Source organism: Pinus tabuliformis, chromosome J, assembly GCF_031772625.1.
Source record: "Pinus tabuliformis cultivar Carrire ecotype Pingquan chromosome J, CPIR1, whole genome shotgun sequence".
Classification (NCBI taxonomy): domain Eukaryota; kingdom Viridiplantae; phylum Streptophyta; class Pinopsida; order Pinales; family Pinaceae; genus Pinus; species Pinus tabuliformis.
Genome location: NC_142295.1, coordinates 450,906,127 through 450,928,892, shown reverse-complemented (window position 1 = coordinate 450,928,892; position 22,766 = coordinate 450,906,127). Strand labels below are relative to the sequence as shown.

At 37.0% G+C, this 22,766-nt stretch overlaps 1 protein-coding gene across 4 annotated transcripts in view; it reads left to right on the top strand.

Annotated features, from left to right (window-relative positions):
- LOC149227762 (TLD-domain containing nucleolar protein) overlaps nucleotides 1-15,207 on the top strand; it is a 167,959-nt gene extending 152,752 nt beyond the window's left edge. For 2 of the 4 annotated variants that reach the window (XM_089377918.1, XM_089377916.1), the window contains 2 exons: nucleotides 3,729-3,790; nucleotides 14,816-15,207. In XM_089377918.1, the coding sequence (XP_089234044.1) occupies nucleotides 3,729-3,790; nucleotides 14,816-14,885 (132 nt within the window). In that variant the 3' untranslated portion in view covers nucleotides 14,886-15,207. The remainder of the gene's footprint in view (nucleotides 1-3,728; nucleotides 3,791-14,815) is intronic. The other 2 variants (XM_089377919.1, XM_089377917.1) reach the window with 1 other exon arrangement.
- Nucleotides 15,208-22,766: the final 7,559 nt, after the last annotated feature.

Sequence of the window (22,766 nt, the reverse complement as noted above, 5' to 3'; positions counted from 1 at the left end):
TTTTCATTTAGGATGTGACAATAAGCCACACTCCCAAAGATCCTCAAATGACTTATTTCAGGCTTCTTCCTTGTGAAGACTCCTTTTGGCGTTTTCTTCCCCAATGCTCTATGAGGTGTTTTGAATGTACACTGTTGTGTTACATGTCTCAGCCCATAGAAATCTAGGCAAATCACGGTCATATAACATAGCCTTCACAGCCCCAACTACTGTTCTCTTCTTTTGCTCCGCTAGTCTGTTATACTGAGGGTTGTATGGAGTTGTCCATTCTCTTTTGATGCCCTCCTGCGCACAAAAACTTGTGAAGTCTTTATCAGTGTATTCTCCACCGTTATCTGAACGCAACACCTGGATCTTTTTCCCTGTCGTGTTCTCTACGAGTGCCTTGAACTCTCTGAACTGATCAAAGACCTCATCTTTGGTCTTTAGAAAATAGATCCAGGTCTTCCTGGAATGGTCATCAATAAAAGTGACAAAATATTCACTTCCACTAAGAGCTTTGGTGGACATAGGGCCGCAAATATCTGAGTGTATCAATCCCAACACACCTTTTGCTCTGCTATCACTTTTGGGAAATGTTGCCTTAGCGTACTTCCCAAGTACGCAGCCTCTACAAACGTCGTCGTGCTCAGTATTGAGAATTGGAACACCCGTCACAGTTTCTCTAAGCATCCTAAGTGCTCCATGGCATAAATGCCCCATCCTCCTGTGCCATAGTTTGTTCATCTCCTTCCCGTTGCTATTGTCCTTGGCTATCAGTGTCATTGGAGAATAAATCTGTAACCTGTATACCCTGTTGCCTCTAGCTCCAATCCGTCTCACCTTCTTCCCCACAAAGTGTACACCGTACCCCTTAGCGTACTTCCCAAGTACATAGCCTCTACAAACGTCGTCGTGCTCAGTACTAAGAATTGGAACACCCGTCACAATTTCTCTAAGCATCCTAAGTGCTCCATGGCATAAATGCCCCATCCTCCTGTGCCATAGTTCGTTCATCTCCTTCCTGTTGCTATTGTCCTTGGCTATCAGTGTCATTGGAGAATCAATCTGTAACCTGTATAACCTGTTGCCTCTAGCTCCAATCCGTCTCACCTTCTTCCCCACAAAGTGTACACCGTACCCCTTGTCCTGCAACTGGGACACTAAAATTAGGTTCATACCCAATCTTGGCACATGTAGTACATTAGTAGCACTGGTATTGGTTCTTGTTTCAGTTTGAAACTCTATGGTGCCTCTCCCTACCGGAGTACATTTAGTTATGTTCCCCATAGTGATCTAGAAGTCCATCTGCTCCTCCTGATAGCTAGAGAAATATTCTCTAACTCCCGTCATATGAGATGAAGCTCCACTATCAATATACCATATACCAGATGATGTTGAACCTGACAAGCATGCAAATTCATCTTCCAAGCTAGAAGACAATTCTAAGGCTTCCTGATTGCTTATTCTATCCATGACTTTTTTGTGCTATTTCACCTTTCCTTTTCAATGCTGATTTTGTTGCTGCAAAATGCTGCGTCCTAGCTAGAAATTTGCTCTACAAGGAAACTAGCTAGAAATGATGCATCCTAGCTAGAAGTCTATGGTTGTCACCTATAGATGGATGTAGCTCTTGGTAACCTCATTATAAGCATTGTTGGAAAATGTAACTAGGTTCGGTCTTCATTTAATGTATTTGAGTCATCATGTAATGTACTTGTCAAAAGAATAAAGAAATGAATTATTATTATTATTATTATTGTGACTTATTAAAACATGGGTTTCATGCTTGGTTCACCTTGTTTTAGGTCAAAGTTCCCATTGAGGACTTCTAGGATTTATTCTGAGCCAATAGAGTCATTGTACTTTTAAAGAAACCCTTCTTGGGTTTTTGAATCATGTAAAAAGGTTAAGTATTGAGTTGAATATGATTTATGTATCCTCCACACCATGTCAACCTAGAAGAAAATCAAGTCGGCCTAAGGACCTTATTCGACCTCACATGGAGCCTATAAATGCAAGCTAGTCGAAGTTATTTGGAGCATCGCTCACTCACAAGAAGTTCGATATCTCTTGTAGCTGGGGAAAAGTGTGAAGTCCGTTGCCAGGAAGCCGAAGTGAATGTGAGTTTGGGCAAGTCTAAGGAGAAAGGAAAAATCGAAATTTTGGTGCCTTTCTCTCTCTGTTTCATGTCTTGGATTGGGAGATTGAAGTCTTCCAAGTTTCTCTGTTGCCGGAAGCTGTTGCCTAGTCAAAGTTGCTGGAAAGGGGTCGAAATTCTGGGAGGCTGACTTGGTGTGGAGGGAAGGTCTTGTCTTGGTCTAGGGTGAAGAGTCTCAAAGAATACTATTGAAAGGAAGAATTTCTTGACTAGGTTTTCCCCTCGAGGGGGGTTTTTCCCTGGCATAGTGCCTACATCTGGTGTCTATTGTTTTATGTGTTGCTGCTTTGGTAATTGCTTGATGAACTAAAGGAAAGAAGATATAAATAATCGTAATAATAAGAAACATCACAAGTAATTATCAAGAATAAGAAAATCTTTCTGCCTTTCTGATTTTCTAACATGGTATCAGAGCTTTGGTGAAGAAGGAAGAAAAAGGCAGTCTCAAGCACTTGATCAAGGAACCATTCAAAAGGACTATCTCAGGGAAGGAGTCTACTATATTCAAGGAAGATGTCTAACACAATCAAGGGAGAGAACAAATTTGAAGGGGCCTCTAACTACAGGTCCTGGAAGAAGAGGATTGACCTAATCCTTGAAAAGAATAAGGTATTGTACTTGGTCAAAGGAAAAGTAAAGAAGCCTATAGAGGATTCTAGTGATGCTGACAAAGTGAAATACAGGAATTAGAACTGGTGGCCATGACTTTGATGGTGGAAGGGATAAAGGACAACCTTGTATCATTCATAGCTAACATCGATCATGCTCAGGAAATGTATGAAGCCTTGTCAAAGTTATTTACTATTAAGAACATTGGTCAAGTGGCAAGTTTGAAGAATGAGCTAAGGACCACAAAGATGACTAAAGAAGACACTGTGGCATCCTTCTTTGTGAAGATAACAGGAATCAGGGATGATCTCTTGGCCATCGATGAAATTGTTCCAGACAACGAACTCGTGATTGTTGCTCTATTAGGATTGCCACCTACTTGGGGTGCATTTGTTGCAGGACTTAATAGTTGGAAGGTAGCTCCCACCTTTGAAGAACTATGGAATGCTAGTCAGGAAGAATTAAGGATCGCATTAGATGCCAATCCTGAAGGAGTGTCAAATGCCTAAATTGCTCAACATAAAGGAAAGAAGTTGAAACAACCAAGGAAGAAAGTTGACATGTCTAAAGTTGAATGCTATCAATGTCATAAAAAAGGTCACTAGAGGAGTGACTACCTCGACAATCCAAGAAACGAGAAGAGAGAAAGGGATCAAGCCAACTTTGTTGAAGAAGGAGACTCAAAGAAATTCAAGCCCGAAGAATCTAACATTAGGGACTTACACTACTAAGTCCTTTGCCTATAGCATTAGATATCTTGTCTTATATGTTTTAGGATTTATAGGTTTTTAACATATTTTGGAAAAGACATTTTTATTGTTTTTATAAGTTTGTAGGTATCCCTCAAGCTTTGGAGGGAGCCCCCAACAACTCCCAAAGATAAGTATCTCATTTCCTTTCATTTTTTGGTTTCATGTATTCATTTAGTTTTGATTATATTAAATACTAATCACCATTCTCCCTCTATTGTCTTGATTAGGAAAACATCTGCAAGAAGTATGAAGGAGGACCTCTCAAGACAAGGTTTGCCAAGAAACAAAGGTATGCTTTAAATACATTGATTGAAAGGATTATTCATTTGACGATCTATTACTAACATTGTTCTAGCTATATTGAATCATAATGATTCTTGTTTTGGGTGATTCTTCTCTTGATAAATCTACCTACCGCACTCATATTCTTAATTGATTTTGTAGAACCCTAGACAGGTTCTAGAAAACAATAACCAAACGGTATGCTAATGTAAATGTTTGAAACCCTAAACTGCTTAGGGATATTGTGAAATGCTATTTGAAGTTTTATTGATGATGTCATGTTTGGGATTTTGGTATGATCAGGAAAACCTAACTTGTTAGGGTTGAATGATAAGGTCTAAAATCCTGAACCATTGAAGTTCTGGTAATGTTAGGTTTTCTATGTTTCTACATTGAAACCCTAACTTATTAGGGTTTGGTGGAATGTGTGAGCAAGACCCATACAATGTCTTAGAAATGATTTCATCGGTATGTGTGTGTTTGTCTGATCAAACCCTAGGCTAATCAAGTTTGTTATATGTCTACTGATATTTGTGAAGGTGGGTTTGACTATCACATGATATGAAATGCCTTTGCATGATGTTGAATCCCTAGGTATATATAGATATGTTGTTTTGGTCAAATCCCTAGCTTGGTCTATGTCAGATGTATTAATGTTGTCGGACATATGATATTCTTATGTATGACTATGAATTCCTAGATATGTGTGTTGACCAAGTTATTGATGGTCATAAGTCTTAGGATTTAATGGAAGTCCTTGTCTAAGATTCTAGGATGATGATATGTGGAAATCTAGAGTTTGCAGCTAAATCCTAGTAGTAGTTACATTGTCTAGTATGTGTGATATAACAATCTGAGATCTATTTATTTAATGATTGTTGAGATTGTGAAAGCAGAATTCTAGGGTTTTGGAGTTTAACCTTAGTCAAAGTAAAAATCTATGACGTATGATGACAATATGATAATTTGAGATTTGTGTAAGATTTTTGAAATCTGAGTTTTGGTTGGGATTGATGGTTGATTGAAAATCTAGGGTTTGCAACTAACCCTAGTGGAAGCTAGTCATGTTAATGATTAAGTTGTGATTGGTTTTGATTGACTCTTTTGTATGAAATCTAGGATTTATATGAAACCCTAGAGAGAAGTCTAACTTATGAATTTTGAAAATTGTTAGATGCTTTGTAGATCTATATTTGTTTGAATTGTTTCTAGGGTTTTCTATATGTTGAAGTAAGGTATGTCATACCTTTGAAAGGAACATTGAAACCCTATATGGAATGAAATTTGTTGTGAAATAATCTAGGGTTTATGACAAAGTCCCTAGCAAGATGTTGAAGAGTATATGTCTCTTGTTTGTAATTAAGTTTGGGTATCTGATATGTATAAAGTTGAAATGCTTTCGTGATTCTGATATGGCTAACCTCATGCCTATATAGACTTGGTTGTACTTGCTATCTATGTTGTGCAGATACACAATCTTCAATATGGTGAAGATGTTCGTTGATGTGATAAGCATGGTGTGGCTGATGATAACTCTGATGAAATGATTGGAAGACATGAAAGATTCTCTGATGACGAGAAGAAGAAGCTAATCTCCCTGAGGAAGCTTGAATAGAAGAGATCTCCCTAAGATTAAGAGGGAGTCTGGATAAAGAGATGCTCCCTGGTTAAGAAGGAGGGCATAGCTTGGTTTTGATTGAAGAATGAATTTTGGAGGATATGTTGTTGCATGAGAAGTAGGAAAGAAAAGTATATGATTGAGGAATATTCTATCAGAGATTTGGTTGATAGTCCTACTATGAAAAGTTGAGAAGCAACATCAAGTTATCTAGAATGACCCCGAAGGTTTGTATTTGTTTATGTACATGTGAAAGTATATTATTGATTGGGGTTGTGTTTGTACAAGTAAATCTCTCGAAGGATTTGATAGCATGCTAGTTACCAATCAATTTTATTGGGAGAGATTGGTCACTCCAAACACAAGAGACCAGAATTTATGCTGGGAAAAACTTAACAACCTTTTCTTAGAGAAATTTGTCCAATTCAACAAGAGATACAATTTGAGTTTGATAGAATAACCTGGAAATTCCAAGGACTCGTCTAGCCCTTCATTCATAAATAATATTACAAGATTTCCTTCCAGGGTTTCCCTCCAACTAGGCCTTCATCAATCAGAAATTTGGCTTTCTAATCTGCTTCAGATCATGTTTCAAACTCATCCTTCTCTTCCTCAAAATTTGTCCTTCTTAACCTCAAATTTTGTCCATCTTTTGCCACAAAATTTATCCTCCTTGTCCTCAAATTTCATCCTTCTTTAGCTATAGAATTATCCCTTCTTGTCCTCATATTTCGTCCTTGTTTAGCTACGGAATTCATCCTTCTTGACCTCAGAAGGTGATTCAAATTGTACCTCAGATGATCCGAAGTTGAATGCCCAAATGGAAAGGACGAATGCCAATAAATAGTGGTTGAATGTGCCGAATTGGTGTGCCCCTTCACTAGAGCCAACTTGAAGCTGACCTTACATTTCGGAGGGAAAATTCATAATTTTAAAATTCAAATTTTCTTCTTTTGAGGCCGACTTGGAATCCACATGTATATTTATCATTTCTTAAATATTTGGAGGGTTAAAACTTGATTATGAAGACCAACCATAGCTACAAAATTCAACACTTTTCTCCCAATTATAATTGTCATCCCATCCCTTGAGGGATTATATGATGCTTCTCCAACACTTTAAAAGAATGTCCAGCCCCACTTGATGATTCCATTGGGCTCTTTGATGTAGGACGTTCGCCACTTTTTGAGGAGCGTTGACCTTGGGATGCCTTCACCAAAGTTGATTATACTCCTCTCTCCTTCAAAGACTTGAAACACTGCACTTTATGTTGAAAATTGATAGCTTTGGTCAAAATTTTCACTAGAAAAAGGATGGAGAAAAATAAAGGATGAAAATTTAAATTTCTATTTATATTTTTCCGCCAAAATTGCTTAAGTCAACCTCCCTTTTGTTTAGGTCAGTTGGGACCCAAAGAGGCACCCATTTATCGCCTTGGAATGTTGGACATTGGATAAACCAACGCTCCCCATGTGTTTTGCGACATGGACTAACTGCCTCTCGTGGATCCTTATCTCTGGCATTGCGATCGTTGACTAACACTTGTGGGTTTTGGTCTAACGTCAATCGTGATTACCAACAAGTGGTATTAGAGCGTAGGTCACGAGTTCGATACAGACCCAACTCGCGTTGGGGGGGAGATTGTTGCAGTTGGACATTGGATAAACCAACGTTCCCTGTGTGTTTCACGACATGGACTAACCACCTCTTGTGGATCCTTATCTTTGGTGATGCTATCATTGACTAACACTTGTGGGTTTTGGTCTAATGGCAATTGTGATTCCCAACATGGAAGTCTATATAAAGGAGAGACCTCCTCCACCATTTACACACATCGCATTTTGTCTTGTCTATATCTGTTCCAGCAAATTTTAGAAGGAGAAAAGAGGGCTGAAATTTGAGGAGGGTTTGGCATTTCTTCTTGTTCTTGGGTATTGGTTTGGCTATCTCTTGATGTTGTCTTTGATGTATTGATGAACTATGGACTCTCTCTCTCTGATGAGGAAAATTTATGGGTTTTCCCCTTGTGGGTTTTGCCCTGGCCTTGGGCATAATTTGTGTCTCTTGTCTCATGGTTTCTTAGCTATTTCTCTACTACTCTCTTTTGCTTAATGGTCTATGTGTAACTGCTTAATGATGTTAAATTTTATATGGAAAACTAATGCTAATAATGAATTTTTAAGTTGTTATCTGTGTGAGTAAATCGTTCTTGTTATGCCATAGCAAATCAACATGGAATTAGAGCGGTCGGGGTGGGGTGGGGGCATTAAAGAGCAGTATTAAAGATCTGAAAAGATGTGTTCTCTTTTCCGTATGAATGAAAATTGTGACAAACCTAAGGAAGCAGGTCAAGTCTCATCCGATGTTAGGAAAGGAAGGTTGAGTCTAGGCTGAGTTCACCTAAAGTAGAGCGAGGTAGAAGCAAAGACTGATGAAGGGTCTGAGCTACAAAGGTCTATGTAAGTAGGCTAAAAATCTGAGGTGCATTGTGCCCAGAACAAAGCAGTTTGGTGGACCTAGTTATAGACTATGGAAAGACCTAAGCATGATCTGAGACTAAGTTGCACGAAATGGGGAAACGGGTACGAGTTTCCGTGTCCGAGCTACAAAGGTCTATGTAAGTAGGCCAAAAATCTCAGGTGCATTGTGCCCAGAACAAAGCAGTTTGGTGGACCTAGTTATAGACTATGGAAAGCCCTAAGCATGATCTGAGACTAAGTTGCACGGAATGGGGAAACAGGTATGAGTTTCCGAAACGGGTATGGGTACGAAACGTGACCCCCCCAAATTTTGGAAACGGGGAAACGTGCTATATATATATATTAGAATTTAGGACATTTAAGAAATGTTATGTGCAATCATAAAGCATACATGATACATTATAATTTATTACATTTAAATTTTAAGCATTATGATTAAATTTACATCACATTTACTCATGAATGATCACATAATGAAAATAGCAATATCGGAATATCCAAAATCAACCTTTATTATATATCCAAATCTCAAAATCAGCGTTTATTATATATATGAGGTTGCAAGTACAATAGAGACTGAGGCTGCAAGAACTATAAAGACAAAATACCACTCCTCTGTTCCTCTTTTCTCCTTTTCTAAAATCGTCCGTCTCCAAGAGAATCGACTTGCTCAATTGTGTGATGAGGGAATGAGGTGAGAGTCTTTTTATAACTTGAGAGAAGCATCTAGAAGCATCCACAAGATATTTTATTTGCCCAATAAAAAATTAGAACTGAAGAAAAAAAATAAAATAAAATAAAATAAAATAAATAAAGAAATAAATAAAATCCCAATATGAAGTGGAAACTCTGTTGTATGACTTGGAAACTTGTTTCTAGTCATACTGGCCACGTTTCCCCAGGCCGGAAACTCGTTTTCAGGCCATACAGTCCATGTTTCCGTTTCATTTCCTGGCTAAAACGGACAGTCATACTGGCCACGTTTCCCCAGGCCGGAAACTCATTTTCAGTCCGTATGGTACGCATTTCCGCGTTTCCGTTTCGTTTCGTTTCCTGGCTGAAACAGACCTGGGGGCAACGTTTCCTGCAACATAGATCTGAGAAGGCCTAGCTCAAATAAGGTTGTGGTGGAAATAGGCAAGTTTTGTGGCAATAATCATGTGAGAAGTCTGAATTTTGGAAGTCGATACATTCTTTGAGAAAAAAAGTATCAATATGAAAGATCGAAGAAATAGTTTGTAGGAAAGCGAAGGTTTGGTCAAGATTCTGAAGGTTATTTGACTTTTCTAGAAATAGTGAGTTACCTCTGTAGCACTATTATGCCCTAGAAGGACGAAATCTCTGTGCAAATAATACAAAAGTCAATGCTTGAGGTTCGAAGGTTGTAACTTATCTCTGTGAAAAGGATCTGAGCCTCCTATTGTGCAAGCTCCTGTGGCATTTCAACAATAAGTGATTTGTAAAGTTCTAAAAGTTTATATCTCTGTGAAGCTCTGTGGCACCTTTGACATATCTAGTCCAAGTTCATCGAGCATCTTTTATCTGTATGCTCTATAGCAATCATTATACAAGCAATCTCTGTGGTTCTCTATATGAGCTCTAGTGTTATTGACTGCTATTTGAGACTCTTCCTGTGGCATAATGAATTAATCCAAAGACAGTGACTAGTCTGAATTCTATGATTCCCAACCCTATGATGTGATCTAAGATTTGAGTTTTGTATTGTCAATTTGGGATAAAATTCTGATGATGATCTGAATTCTTTGATGGTGATCAAGTCTACATTGACAATTTGCATTCAAGTTATCCAGCGCAGATCACCCTGTGTTATGAAAGGGAAGTATAGTTGAAGGTCAAGCATAGTATCTTAGATTTCCAAAAGATTTATACCTCTTGTTCTTGCAAGGATTTGTATCTCTCATGCGAAAGGTATGCAATCTTAAGGATAGTTGCATTAAAGTTCCGAGACTATGGTTATGCATATCCATGTGAATTATTGCACTATGAAATACCTCTATTCAGTTGAAGCCAAGACTGTATCTGAGATTGGTAGCTCTCTCGGTGAGTGATCTAATACCTGTGCATGTATCCTAGCTTCAAAATATTTTGGAGCCTATACTAATTCGAAGACTATAAGGATCTGAACTTGAGGTCTTCACTATGTGGTGTGCAAGTTTTGTGACCCAAAATTGCTATGATGGTAATTCTTTTATTCTATTTAAATACTTTTCTTGGATTAATTTTTTTGTTCATTATCCTATGGTGACTTCTTAGTTATGCGAGCTATTATCTATGGCATTTTATGCGAAAGTCTTGTATGAAAATATTGTGAGGGCTAAGGTAAATTCTTCTCTGGCATTGTTATTTTATAAAGTATGTTCTAGAAGCCGAATTTCCTCAAGTTATCCCTTGATGAATCAAAACAATAAAATTTTTGAAGACTAAACCTCCTTGATCTGATAATGTAGGCACAGATTGGATCTCTCTATAATGAATCCAAGTTCCTATGGTAGACAAACTGTCATTCAAGCTCACCGTTTTGTATTGACTCATTTAAAGCTACTGCAAAAGAATTTTACCTCGTATCTCTGAAGTTTGATACGAGGGTCATCCCTATGAAATTTAGTTCTATACATACAAGAAGATCGAAAACTCCAATGCAGATAAAGCTAACCAAATTCATCTAAAAGCAAAGGAGCCGACTCTCCCATGACCTAAGACCATGTCACCTAAGATGACTCCTTTAGTGTAATCAATCAGTGATGAATAGCTCATTCTCCAAAAATGGAAGGTTCTTGTTGCATGTTGTCAAAGAAAGGATGAAGATGTTTTGATCTGAAGGTTTTTCATATTTGGATAAGTATGGTAAGGTTTACTGCACTATGAAGAAGAAAAAGGTGAAATCACTGCAAAAGGGTTTGAATAAGTCCAAATCCTAACACTGATAGTGAGAATGATGAAGTAGGGAAAAGAGTGCTAGAATTTCTAAAGAATTATTAGTGTTTGGAGTTAACCCTAGTTGATCTATTGGTAAACATATCAATTCATTAGGGTTTTTTTTGGTCTGTCAAGTTGTCTGTGATCCTCTAAGCTTGACCTGTGGCTTGAGGAGCCGTGACCTAGGGGCATCTAAGTCGTCAAAGTCACCTGGGGATCGCACCCGGCCTGGGCCACACCAACCCTTAGCTGACTGGATTTTTTAGCATGTCTCCTCCCCCTAGCACAAGGCACAACCACCCCCCATGAGGTTTGATCCTGGGTTGCCTTGCTGACGAGGCCCATCCTCAACCAGTTGTGCTAGTGGGACTTGACCATATCAATTCATTAGGGTTGAAAAAGAATACCTTGGTTAATTGCTTCCACATAACTTTAACATCTTGATGATGAGTATGATTTGCAGGCTGAATGTAAGAAGGCTGAAGATTAAGAGGGAGCTAGGGCTGAATGATTTGTCGAGAAAGGCATGTGAAAATTTCTAAACCTAATACACATCAGAAACCCCTACTGCAATTATTTGTTTACAATCTCCTACTTGTTCTTTACATTAACAAGTTATTTAATTGCATAAACATCGAAGTAAACACTATTGCAGCCTTCACAAATATACAGATCATGCACTGAAATAAGCTGAGACAATAACACAAGGGACACCGTTATTTTTGGACAATCGTCCCCGGAAAAACCCAATTTGGGAAAACTAGTGCAACATATAGAGGGTTTGTATTATTAAGCAGATTCGTGAATATAACTAGAGTGCCAAAAATGGCTCACCCAACAGAGAATATCCTCGGCAGTAGGACCTCTATTCAGAGACAGATATTCTGGCAAATCAACATCCGAATGATCAATCCCCACAGCGACTCCCGTTGTTCCTTATGCTAGACAGGGAAAGTTGCTCCAAGCACTGCTCTAGACCTATGTCATTCCTCCAAGAGCTGCGTCACCCTCTCCTGGCTCAGGATTTGCGGATCTTCTCCCAGTGCGTCACCCTCTGAGGCCTTTGCGTCAGCCCTCTGCGTCCTCTGCGTCAGCTGTGAAGCCTCTGTGTTAGCCCTTCTAGGGCCTGCGCTGTCTCTCCCGACACTGTGTTGCCTCTTTGCCATGTATTCTTCAACCTCGGATGAAAATCCCTTGCTGAACTACCCCTCATTACAACTCTTATCACTAACTCGATTTCCTCAGTGAACCTTGCCCCAAAAAATCAAATTCTCGTGTTCACTTGGTGTAACTCCAACTGACCCTCAAGCCTCCTCTTATACTTTTCCTATTGACGAATCAACGGCCGAGATTAAGTCCCTAATCAACAACTAAGTTTAGAACCAGCTTGATCCTCATCACTTAGAACTTTCTCATCCATATTTTATTAATACACATCAATATTTTTATTTTCCTAAGTTTAGACTTAGGGACCCATTAAAAATATTAATTATTTTAATAACTCCTCATCCGGGCGGAATTTCTCCAAACGATTTCTGGGTCTTGGAGATCTCATGTGCCTTAGCCTCTCCACCAATTTTCAAGGCTAGAGCACATTCGATGCTACCCAAAATCAACAAGGCACAACGGATCTAGGGCCATGGGAGGTAGATTGGGCATCAAACAGTGCATTGGTAAAGTTATCAGTGTGTTTGAAGGCAAAATTAATTGTTATGTGTTGGAGAGAATTTGGACTGTGCACATAGACAATGCAATAAACAATGGCAATTTGCAGAGGGACAATCCGCTTGTTTGTTGACTGATGGCACATTCTGGCAGTATACAGACTTGGGAGTACAATTGCTGTACGTAAATATTCCTGAGGATTAATGGTAAGTGCGACTTGGTGCATTGAGCACAGAACAATTTGTATATCTGAGTTGTGTATGTGAACACGACATTTGCATGATTGTGCTCTGGGCATCATGTGTACAAATGGAATGTGTCACAGAGCAATTAGCAGAGGCAGAGCACATGTTCATTGATATGTTGTGTAGCTGAAGGGGTATATTGGTAGTTACTGCTGGTTCCAGAGAAGACTATAAGGAGTGTCAGAGTTACGAGTGCATTGTTGCCCTGTAGCTATGCGCATTACAGCAGTGCATTGATATAATTGTCATTGTCATGTCCTTGTTGTAGCATCATACAGAGGCATCGTTGTAAGGGTTTATATCAGCATTTTAAAATTCACTACAAGAGGCTTGAATCTGTGCAAGTTTGCTGAGAAAGCAGGTTGATCTTCAAAGTTGAATTGTTTAATATTGCTGAAGTTGCATAGTACTGTTAATGTCTTCCTTTTATATGCTAGTAATTGACAAAGGTGTTAGAGGTGCTGGTACCACAGAGTTAGTTGACTGAGTTTATCAAGAGGTTAGTTTCACTAAGTCTGTTGCAGGGGTTATAATTTGAAGTTACTGCCAGCCCTGAATTGCAACTGTCACTTTTATGTTGGTTGAGTCAAGGAAGGGTCCTGCTATGTATTTAAGTTCATAAGCCTTGTATTGCTGGGAGAAGGTTTGTCAGGATTTGGTGTCAGTGTAGATACTCTTGTTGTAGTAGCCCGGGTGTATTGTTGATGTATGGGCTGAGTTTGTAATGATCATTTATGTCTCTGTCCAGATCATTGCCATGAGTCTTGAACCTTTATGCCATTGATGAGTCAACTGCCTATGTAATCAGAACGAGTCTCTGGTCTATGTCATAAGTCAATTGGCCCTATAAGCAAAAGTCTTTTGCTGAGTTCTGCTGATAAAGCTGATAGACAGAGTGTCTTGAGTCATTGATGTATGGTTGAGAGGGTTTTCACAGTATGGTACTATTGTGTTGTCTAGCTGAGTAGAGGTTGTTGCTGATTGTCTGGAGCAGAAGGTTTTTCATTGAGTGCACTTGCTGAGTTGTATGCTGCTGTTGTTAAGCCTATTTTTGCCTCTTTCTAAACTCATGTTGAAGAAAAATTTCTTCCTTGCACACTTCTCTTTCTGGAATAAAATTTGAAATTCACCCTAAGTATTCATAGGCATAAAATGACTAAGTTTGAGGATCTTAGATTTGAACCTTTCATTGGACAATTCATGGCATTTAAATATATCTGCCAGTCCATTTTTGTCTACAGAAACATCCCATGGTTGCAAAATTGCTAGCATGGAACTTTAGACCATACAAGTTTCACTTGGTCCTATTTCATGCTATATTTCTCCTCATGCAATTATCAATTACAAATACGCTTATAGTGACATTACATGATGCATCCTATTGAGCTTTGTTTTGGTTAGGTTGGCCCTCATCTAACTTTGTTCGCTCAATAAAACGAAGGGCATGTTGTCCAAAGATGGAGTTAGCTTCTCTTAATTTTTCATTTTGGTCAGATACAGACTCGCTAATTTATTTCTTTTAATTACTATTGAAAAGCTATAATTGTCCAACATTAACTTAAATTAAGTACCAAGATAAGTTCTCCTCCAAGTTTTGATGCACAAGGAATATTATTGGAATTCCTATCATCCCATGAATGCAATCTACAGTTCTTTGCGCCATCTATATGATATGTGAATACTTGCAACCTGCAAGTCATTTGAATTAGCATATTAGGTAATTTTTCAACTGCTGAAAACTTGAAAAAGCATATACAATGCTACTCCTATCAAAATTTGAATTAGTATATTAGATAATTTGTCAACTGCTGAAAACTTGAAAAAGCATGTACAATGTTACTCCTACCAAAATTTCTAAGGATTGAACATTCTTTCTTTTGTGTATATATTTGTGTGTTTCTGCCATTTCATGTGTATTGAAGGTAGTTGGTTGATTCTAATAACTTCTTGTTTGGTATTTTTTTGGCATTTGTTAGGATTGAACATTCTTTCTTTTGTGTATATATTTGTGTGTTTCTGCCATGTTCATGTGGATAAAAGGTAGTTGCTTGATTCTTCTAACATTTTGTTTGGTGTTTTTTTGGCAGCTTTGGGGATTCACACATTTGTCAAGGTATCTCTAAGAGGCAATGTTGCATAGGAAAAAATAGGATTTAGTTTGTATAAAAGTATATCCTTAATATTGTCTTGATCATTGGTAAATGTCTATTAATTCAACGATAGCATATCATTTATTAGCAATTGAAGCATCCTTAGGGTTTATTGTAGAAGCAAAGCTATCCAATGGCTATGGCTATTGCTCAATTGAATTATATTTTCCTTCCTTTGAGCCATAGTTTTTTTTAATAATTCGGAACTAGTCTGATCCAAAATTCTTTCAATCTCCCAAAATGGCACTTATGTCATGTTGGATGTAAGTAGTTGATAATTTTAGTAATTAACATATGATCTATAATTTTGTTGTTATAACTTATACTCATTTAAGAGTTGTATCAAAGAAGGGAATCGTAAGCATTTTTTCACAGAAGCAAACTATATGACAGTACTTGAATTGGATTGCAGATCATAATATTACTGTAAAGCTTAGTCGCAGGAAAGATGTTATTGTGCTCCTATGGAATGGACGCATGAAACACATAATGTAATTGTAACGAATAAAATATATATAAATAATGTATAATAATTGTAAACAATAATAATCATAAATAATAATTAGTTAAGTTAGTAATTAGGCTGAAGAGGCATGTCTAATGGGACATGACTCTTCATGAAGAGACACCACACTTCCCTAATATATATGCAAGCCTCTCGTTCTCATTGTAAATCATTATCATTCTTATTCTTATTCATATATTTAATATATAATATTTGTATCTTCATGGATATCTTGATATTCCAAGTCTTTTGGAGTAATTAATTTTTAGAAGGAACTTTGTTCGCTTCATTTGGTATCAGAGCAGTTCGGTCCTCTAGGTTGCTTAACCGGTGCACAGAGCTCGTTCTCCGATCCAGGTCCTCGGCTATCGAAATTCGTCAATCGTGTTGCCATACAATTGAAGCATTTTGCTCAGAATTTGGGAGTTTCTCCTTTTCTCCATTTTTCTAGGCCTTTGGCCATTAAAATTAAAAGAAAATTCGCTAGTTAACCTTTGGCCATAAAAAAAAATTAACCAAAAAAATAAATATAAGTAAATAAATTAAAAGAAGAAGAAGAAAAAGTAAAAAAATAAAAAAATCAAATAACATAAAAAAATCAAATTATATATAAAAGAAGAAGATTTAAAATCACTTGGTAGAAGCCCTTGGTTTTAGAAACAACCCATGGTAATTGCCCATGGTATTTTAAAAGTAAAAGAAAAAACAAAAGGGATACAAAATCTCATACCAAGTGATATTTAAAACTTTTTGCGTGGAGAAGCCCATGGTTTTAGAAACAACCCATGGTATTTTAAAAGTAAAAGAAAAAAACAAAAGGGATACAAAATCTCTTTACGTGAAAGGTAAGTTTTACTTTTTACTTAAAAAGTTTCGTGAACATTGTGACCTTATCATATGAAAAGACATGACCTTTATATTTATTAAGTGTGGTGACATCATAAAAATTTATAATATTAAAAAAAATAAAATAATATACAAAGTCCAAATTCAAAAGTCGGGAAGTGCCACATTCAAGTCAAAAGAGGTGAGATATGTAGTATATATATTAATTTGATATAAATTTTATATATACTTAAAAGGATTATTAAATCAATATATATATATATATATATAATTTATAATTATATATTAAAAAAATTATTATTATATAAAATAAAAAAAGTGATTTAAAAATGAAAAAAATAAAAAATAAAAAATAATAATAATATTGAAGAAGTAAAATGGAGACTAGTAATGAAAGATTTCTTGAAACCTTTGGTAAATGTGTTTAGACACTATTTAAAATCAAAGGATCGCTCGCAGGAAGAGATATCATAATCTCTATCAATCTTGTTGAAACAAGTAATTATATTAGTCCTAAATGTGCTAACTAATTGGTGATTCCTGAATCAAATATAGTTGAAACAAATATTTTTGGCACATATAACAAACAATACGATATAAGTAATCTACACCTAAATATTGGAGATTATACTTTTACCTCACAATTCACCATGAAAACCTTGTGTTTTAACGATAGTGACATTGTTTTGGAATCACCATGGATGAAAACTCTAGGTTTCTTTATTCTAAACACTGAAAAAAAGTTTTTAACATTTTCTTACAAGAAGAAGAAAATAACACTCTAAGATGTTACACTGAAACCTAATTCAGTAACGCCAGAAGATATATAGGATATTTCAAAAGTAATTTCTCAAAAAGGTAAAAAAGTATTACAAAATATGCAAAATGAAATTGACAAAATCACTATTGACAAAAACGAAGAAGTTTCTTAACTTAAAAACCATAGTGAAAAAATATTGACGCAAATTAAGAAACTTAAGAAGGATAAGAAGTCATTACAAAACAAGGTACAACAACTTATCGAGAAGGAAGCATCAAATATAGGAATTCAAATGGATGACAAAATAACAAATACCGATCCAGTGAATGTCACAACTCAGGAAAAAGACAAGCAAGTTGAAGAAAAGACGCGCTTGGATGTTGCAAGTCAAATGATAAATATCCCTAGTGAATGTTCGATAACCAACTCAACAACATCTTCGCCAGAAGAAAATATACAAATTGCCACATGTCCAATAAGGGAAAATCAAACCAGAAAAGTTCCCTATCGGTATCCGAATCATGAGAATAGACAAATCAAGCACGCTACGTATTGGGACCATTCAGAACCAAATCAACAAACTGATGTTCCAGATAATAGTGATGTAATCTCAATCCAATCGTATGCTAACAAGTCGTTACAAAATTCCAGTGATCAGAATATTCCACAGAAAATTAATCTTGGATGGTCTGATCCCTTCTCAGTGTGACAATTTTGTTTGTCACTTAGAAGATCATATTAGCTTGTATCAACGAAGATGACTGTTCCGAGACAGAAAAACTTTCGAAGCAGAAAAAGAGATCAAGCCTTTTTCATCGACAAGCTTTGAGGACAAAGCTTTTTTAGGAATGAGGCAATATAACGAATAAAATATATATAAATAATGTATAATAATTGTAAACAATAATAATCATAAATAATGATTAGTTAAGCTAGTAATTAGGCTGAAGAGGCATGTCTAATAGGACATGACTCTTCATGAAGAGACACTTCCCTAATATATAAGCAAGCCTCTCGTTTTCATTGTAAATCATTCTCATTCTTATTCTTATTCATATATTTAATATATAATATTTGTATCCTCATGGATATCTTGATATTTCAAGTCTTTTGGAGTAATTAATTTTTAGAAGGAACTTTGTTCACTTCAGTAATTCTCTTGGTAGAGCAAAGGGTGTCTTTCTCCATTTTAGCGTAAACAAGTGGATTTTGCATTCTGAAAGAAGTATGTCGACTTCTCTTAGCTGTTAGATATGATAGGAAAAACTCAATCACATGCACTACAAATGAGATACATAACTTTTCCCTTGTATATATTAGTTGGATGAATAGGTGTTTGCGTAATGTGTGGATGCACATCCTTCTCCCTGTTTGCACATGTGACAATGTTTAATTTATCATAAAGCAGATCATATATATTGGTTACTGATTAATTTGATTTTGAGTGGTTGTTATTGACTGTATTGGTTCTGTGAGTTTATGATTAAGAGTTGTCTGCCAGCAACATGGATATCTAAGTCCTAGTATGTAAAAGTCCAAATTAACACTGAAGTTTCTTGAGATTTAAACTGAAATAAGTGGAGATAATTGAATGATTATTACAATTTTTAATGGCTATTTACCACTGGAATCAGCTTTCTACATGTTCTAATTTACCACTAGGATCAAAGGACACCCAAAGTAGTACTGTTTTTCTTTTGGAAAATGCTTCAAACATTACTTGAGAGAACAAATAAGTAGGTCAGTATTCAAAGTGATTACAACAAGCAGACAATAATGGTATAGGAAAAATCCCAATCTATGTAAGCTATAAAAGCTAGCATATGTAATTTTCCCTACTGATTAATTGCCCAAGGGAAGACGAAGTAGCTTATCCAACCCCGTACGCTATAGTCAGTACCAGTTATTGATGTCACTTATCAATCACATAAAAGAACTGGATTGAATCTATCCTTCCTTTCCCTTCCAGGAATTCGGTCCATTTATGGTTCCAACCATCCATAGCTGTGTAACCCTATTCCTAATAGATTGACCCCCAAATAACGGATCCAAACTATAAAAAATCCTAAAGAAGCCACAATTGCCGGTTCCTCACCCTGCCAACCCTTATTCATTCTAGTATGCAAATAGATTGCGAATATGGTCCAAGTAATTAATGCCCAAGTCTCTTTTGGATCCCAGCTCCAATAAGATCCCCATGCTTCATTGGCCCATATTGCTCCAGAAAGAGTACCTATGGTTGAAAGAGAAAAACCGAGACCAATGGTAAAAGTGGAAGCCTATCCAATGTTTTGTAGCAACATTAGGTAAATTTGGGTTATCTGGGGAAAAACTTGTGAAGAAAGCGAGAATTGGGGTTAAACTTGTAACCCCTCACATTACAAGAGACCCCATACAGAATCTATAAATAAGAGTGGAGAGATCATTTTCTCATCATTGATTTGGATTGCAACATCTCTGTTTTATTTTATCTGAGGCTCTGAGGGTTTTAAGACCCCTTTTTCCCTTGATTAGTTTCAATGGAGATGATCCCACCCTAGCTAGTCTTCTCCCCTTTCTCTATCCTGTTAAATTATAATATTCTAGGGCATTTCTTATCTGGTTTTGACAAAGAAAGGATGAAATATTTTGTGGTTGTCGGACTAAGAGCTCTGTGGCACCTAGCTCATATTTTGAGACAATAGAGGTTATTTTTTGTGGTTATTTGTCCACCGAATCTCTGATCTAAGTAGCGAAGGCCGCTTCTGTAAGTATCCTGAGGCAGTGAAGGTATTTAGGGCATTATTTGAGGTCAGTGTTTCCTCCCGAGGCCATTTTGGGGCTGAGGCACATCTGAACCCCCTTTCCTGAGTTAGCGGATGCTGTCTCCAGCCATTTGGGGTAACGAAGGGCCTTAAAAGGCAAAGTTACAACAAATCAAGCTCAGATTTGGGATAGTAGAGCACCCTCCAAGACAACCGCATTTCCCTGCGGCAATAGTTAGACAGAGCAGCAGACCCACAATGGTAATCTGGCCAGCACAGACCAAATTAGGGTATTAACAAAGCCAACAACGTTGTCCTGAGGCAGCGGTTAGACAGTGTAACAAGGATAATCTGGTCTGTCATGAGCCTTACTTGACAGCGCATCAAATCTTTGTGAGAAGCAAAGTTCCTGCTGAAGATAACATCAAGAAAGAGGGTCTACTAGGGCATCACTTACATAGTTGTAAGGCCAATTATCTAATTGTCTCTAAGAAAGCCAGCTTTGTAAGTTGGATCAAAATTGTTATCAACTATTGTTGCATTCATATCTAAATTGCTAGGGTTATATTGAAGGTATTGTTGCTACTATGAAACCAGGCCTATTGGTATAGTGGCCCTGAAGGTGATTGTTAAATTGAATCTGATGTGAACTATTGTAATATTGTGAAATCTATTATTGATTGCATTTTTATGCATTCTATATTATCTCCAGTGTTGAAAATATCGGTATCGGCAAAATATCGGCGAGGGTCCAAAAAACATCTTATCGGCAATATCGACAAAATATCGACAAATATCGACAAGCATAAAAAATGCATTATATATATATATATATATATATATATATATATATATATATATATATATATATATTATATATATATATATATATTTTCTTCCAGATTTCTAAACATATAAAGCAATAACAACATGAAATAAACACATTGGCACATAAATATGAAGAAAGCACTTAAGCACCTAATGTCAAATGTCAGTGGCATGCTTCTGGGCATTTGTTGTCATTAGTACCTTATAGTTATACAGTAAGGATTTGAAGTGAAACAAGGTTTCATCATTTAAGGAGGTTTCACTGTCAGAACGACATTTGTCAGTGAGAGTGTTTTTTTTTGCAACACTGTAAAAGTACAAAAATCTACATAGTCAAAATATTGAAAACTGTAGCAGCAGCAAAGGTATGTGTGTAATTGGGATATCACAATTCAGTTGTAAGAGTTTCTTTGTCTAAAGATCATGGTGCATTTGAAGGGGTTTGTAGTAATCATTGTAAGTGGGCCTAGCATATATATCTCCAAATCAAGTATGGCCTTAAGGAACTCTAAAATATTGGGCAAGAGACAGACTTTGAAAGGGCTTATGGACTGGAAGTTCACTTCATTCTTTTAAGGGTTTCATTAATATCATTTACAGGTAGTTTTCATATGTCACCCATAAGTCTGGGTTATTCTCCATCTGTAATTTTTTCAATTCTCTAAGATAGTTTCAAATTCCTAGTAATGCATCAAAGATGGAAAAAGAATGCTCGACGCTCCACTCACTGTTCTATGTATGACCATGGACATCATTCTCATGACTTGGTTATTCTGCTTCATTTGGTATCATTGTGGTATTAGCACCTCTGTACCTAGCCTTTGCACCTAATGTCAAATAATGAGTGCTAGGTATGGAGTTGTGCTCTCCTATATCTATAGCAGATGGTGTTGATGCTGATGTTCCCACAGTGCCCTCCTCCTCCGAGTGCTGCTCCTCCTTCGAGTCCTCCTCCTCTTGCTGCCCCTGTTCTAATGGATCATCTGGCTCTAACCATGAAGGTGACTCCTCCAAGATGGGCTCCTCAGACTCCACCATCCACTGAGACAATACATCAATATTGTCTAAGGAAATGACATCTGGATCCATTGGTGCTTCTATTTGCCTCACTCGAAGTCAGATGTTGTAATGCACATACACTAAATCATTGAGGCATGCGAACTCCAACCTGTAAGAGTGTCAAAAAAACTAATGAGTCTTGACTCTTGACTCTTGACACTTGAAGGTCATAAATTAAAAAATAAAAATTACAATAAGTGTAATTGCTCAACTGAAGGTTGGAGCTCAAAGTTATACCTGATGCGCTTTTTTGCGTGTATTTTCTCAAATACACTCTAATTGCGCTCACACCCTGAAGAGCTACATGTTTGACTCAAGATTCTTATGGCCAATTTCTGCAAATTTGGTGCCCTTGCACCATAGCTTCGCTACCAAATATCTACAACAAAATAAAGAAATAAAAAATTCAAAAACTTAAAACATAATTAAACTTTCAAATAAAAGTTACATAATTGAATTTAAAAAAAATAGAATTATAAGTAAGGAAATTCTAAATTGGAAGTTCTAATTTCTAATGATTGATGACTTGTCACTTACGTGGCATGAAGAGGGTCCTTTCCCTAATAGCATCATCAAAGCCAAATAGGCCAACACAATCCCGATAAAACTGTATCTCGCGATTGATTTTGCTATGAAGCTCAGGATCAGGTACCATCCTATGAATATAGGAATGGAGCCCTTCCATCACCTCGCCATCAAAATCAAAGCCGCATTTGTATGAAAATGCGAGGTTGAGGAAGAGTGCTGCTGCATGAATGGGTCGATGAAGCATCCTTGTCCACCGACTATCAATCACATCCCATAACATCATATGCCTATCAAGGCCAGCAGAACGCCTGTCTGCATAATAAGAACGAATGGCCTCCTTGGCCCTATCCATGGCCTCATACAAATAAGCCATTGCAGGCTTCTCCCCATCTACCAATCTGAGAACCTTTACTATAGGTTCACTAACTGAGCATGCTTCTTCTACTCCACGCCAAAACGTCTCAGAGTACACCATTTTTGCAATGGCTTTCCCGTCCTGTCTCTTGTTGTATCTACAATTACGCCAGTCATCAGACACAAACATTTGCTTCAACTCGAACTGACATCGAAGCAAAGACTGAAGAGTAATAAAGTTTGTGGCAAAACGTGTGATCGCAG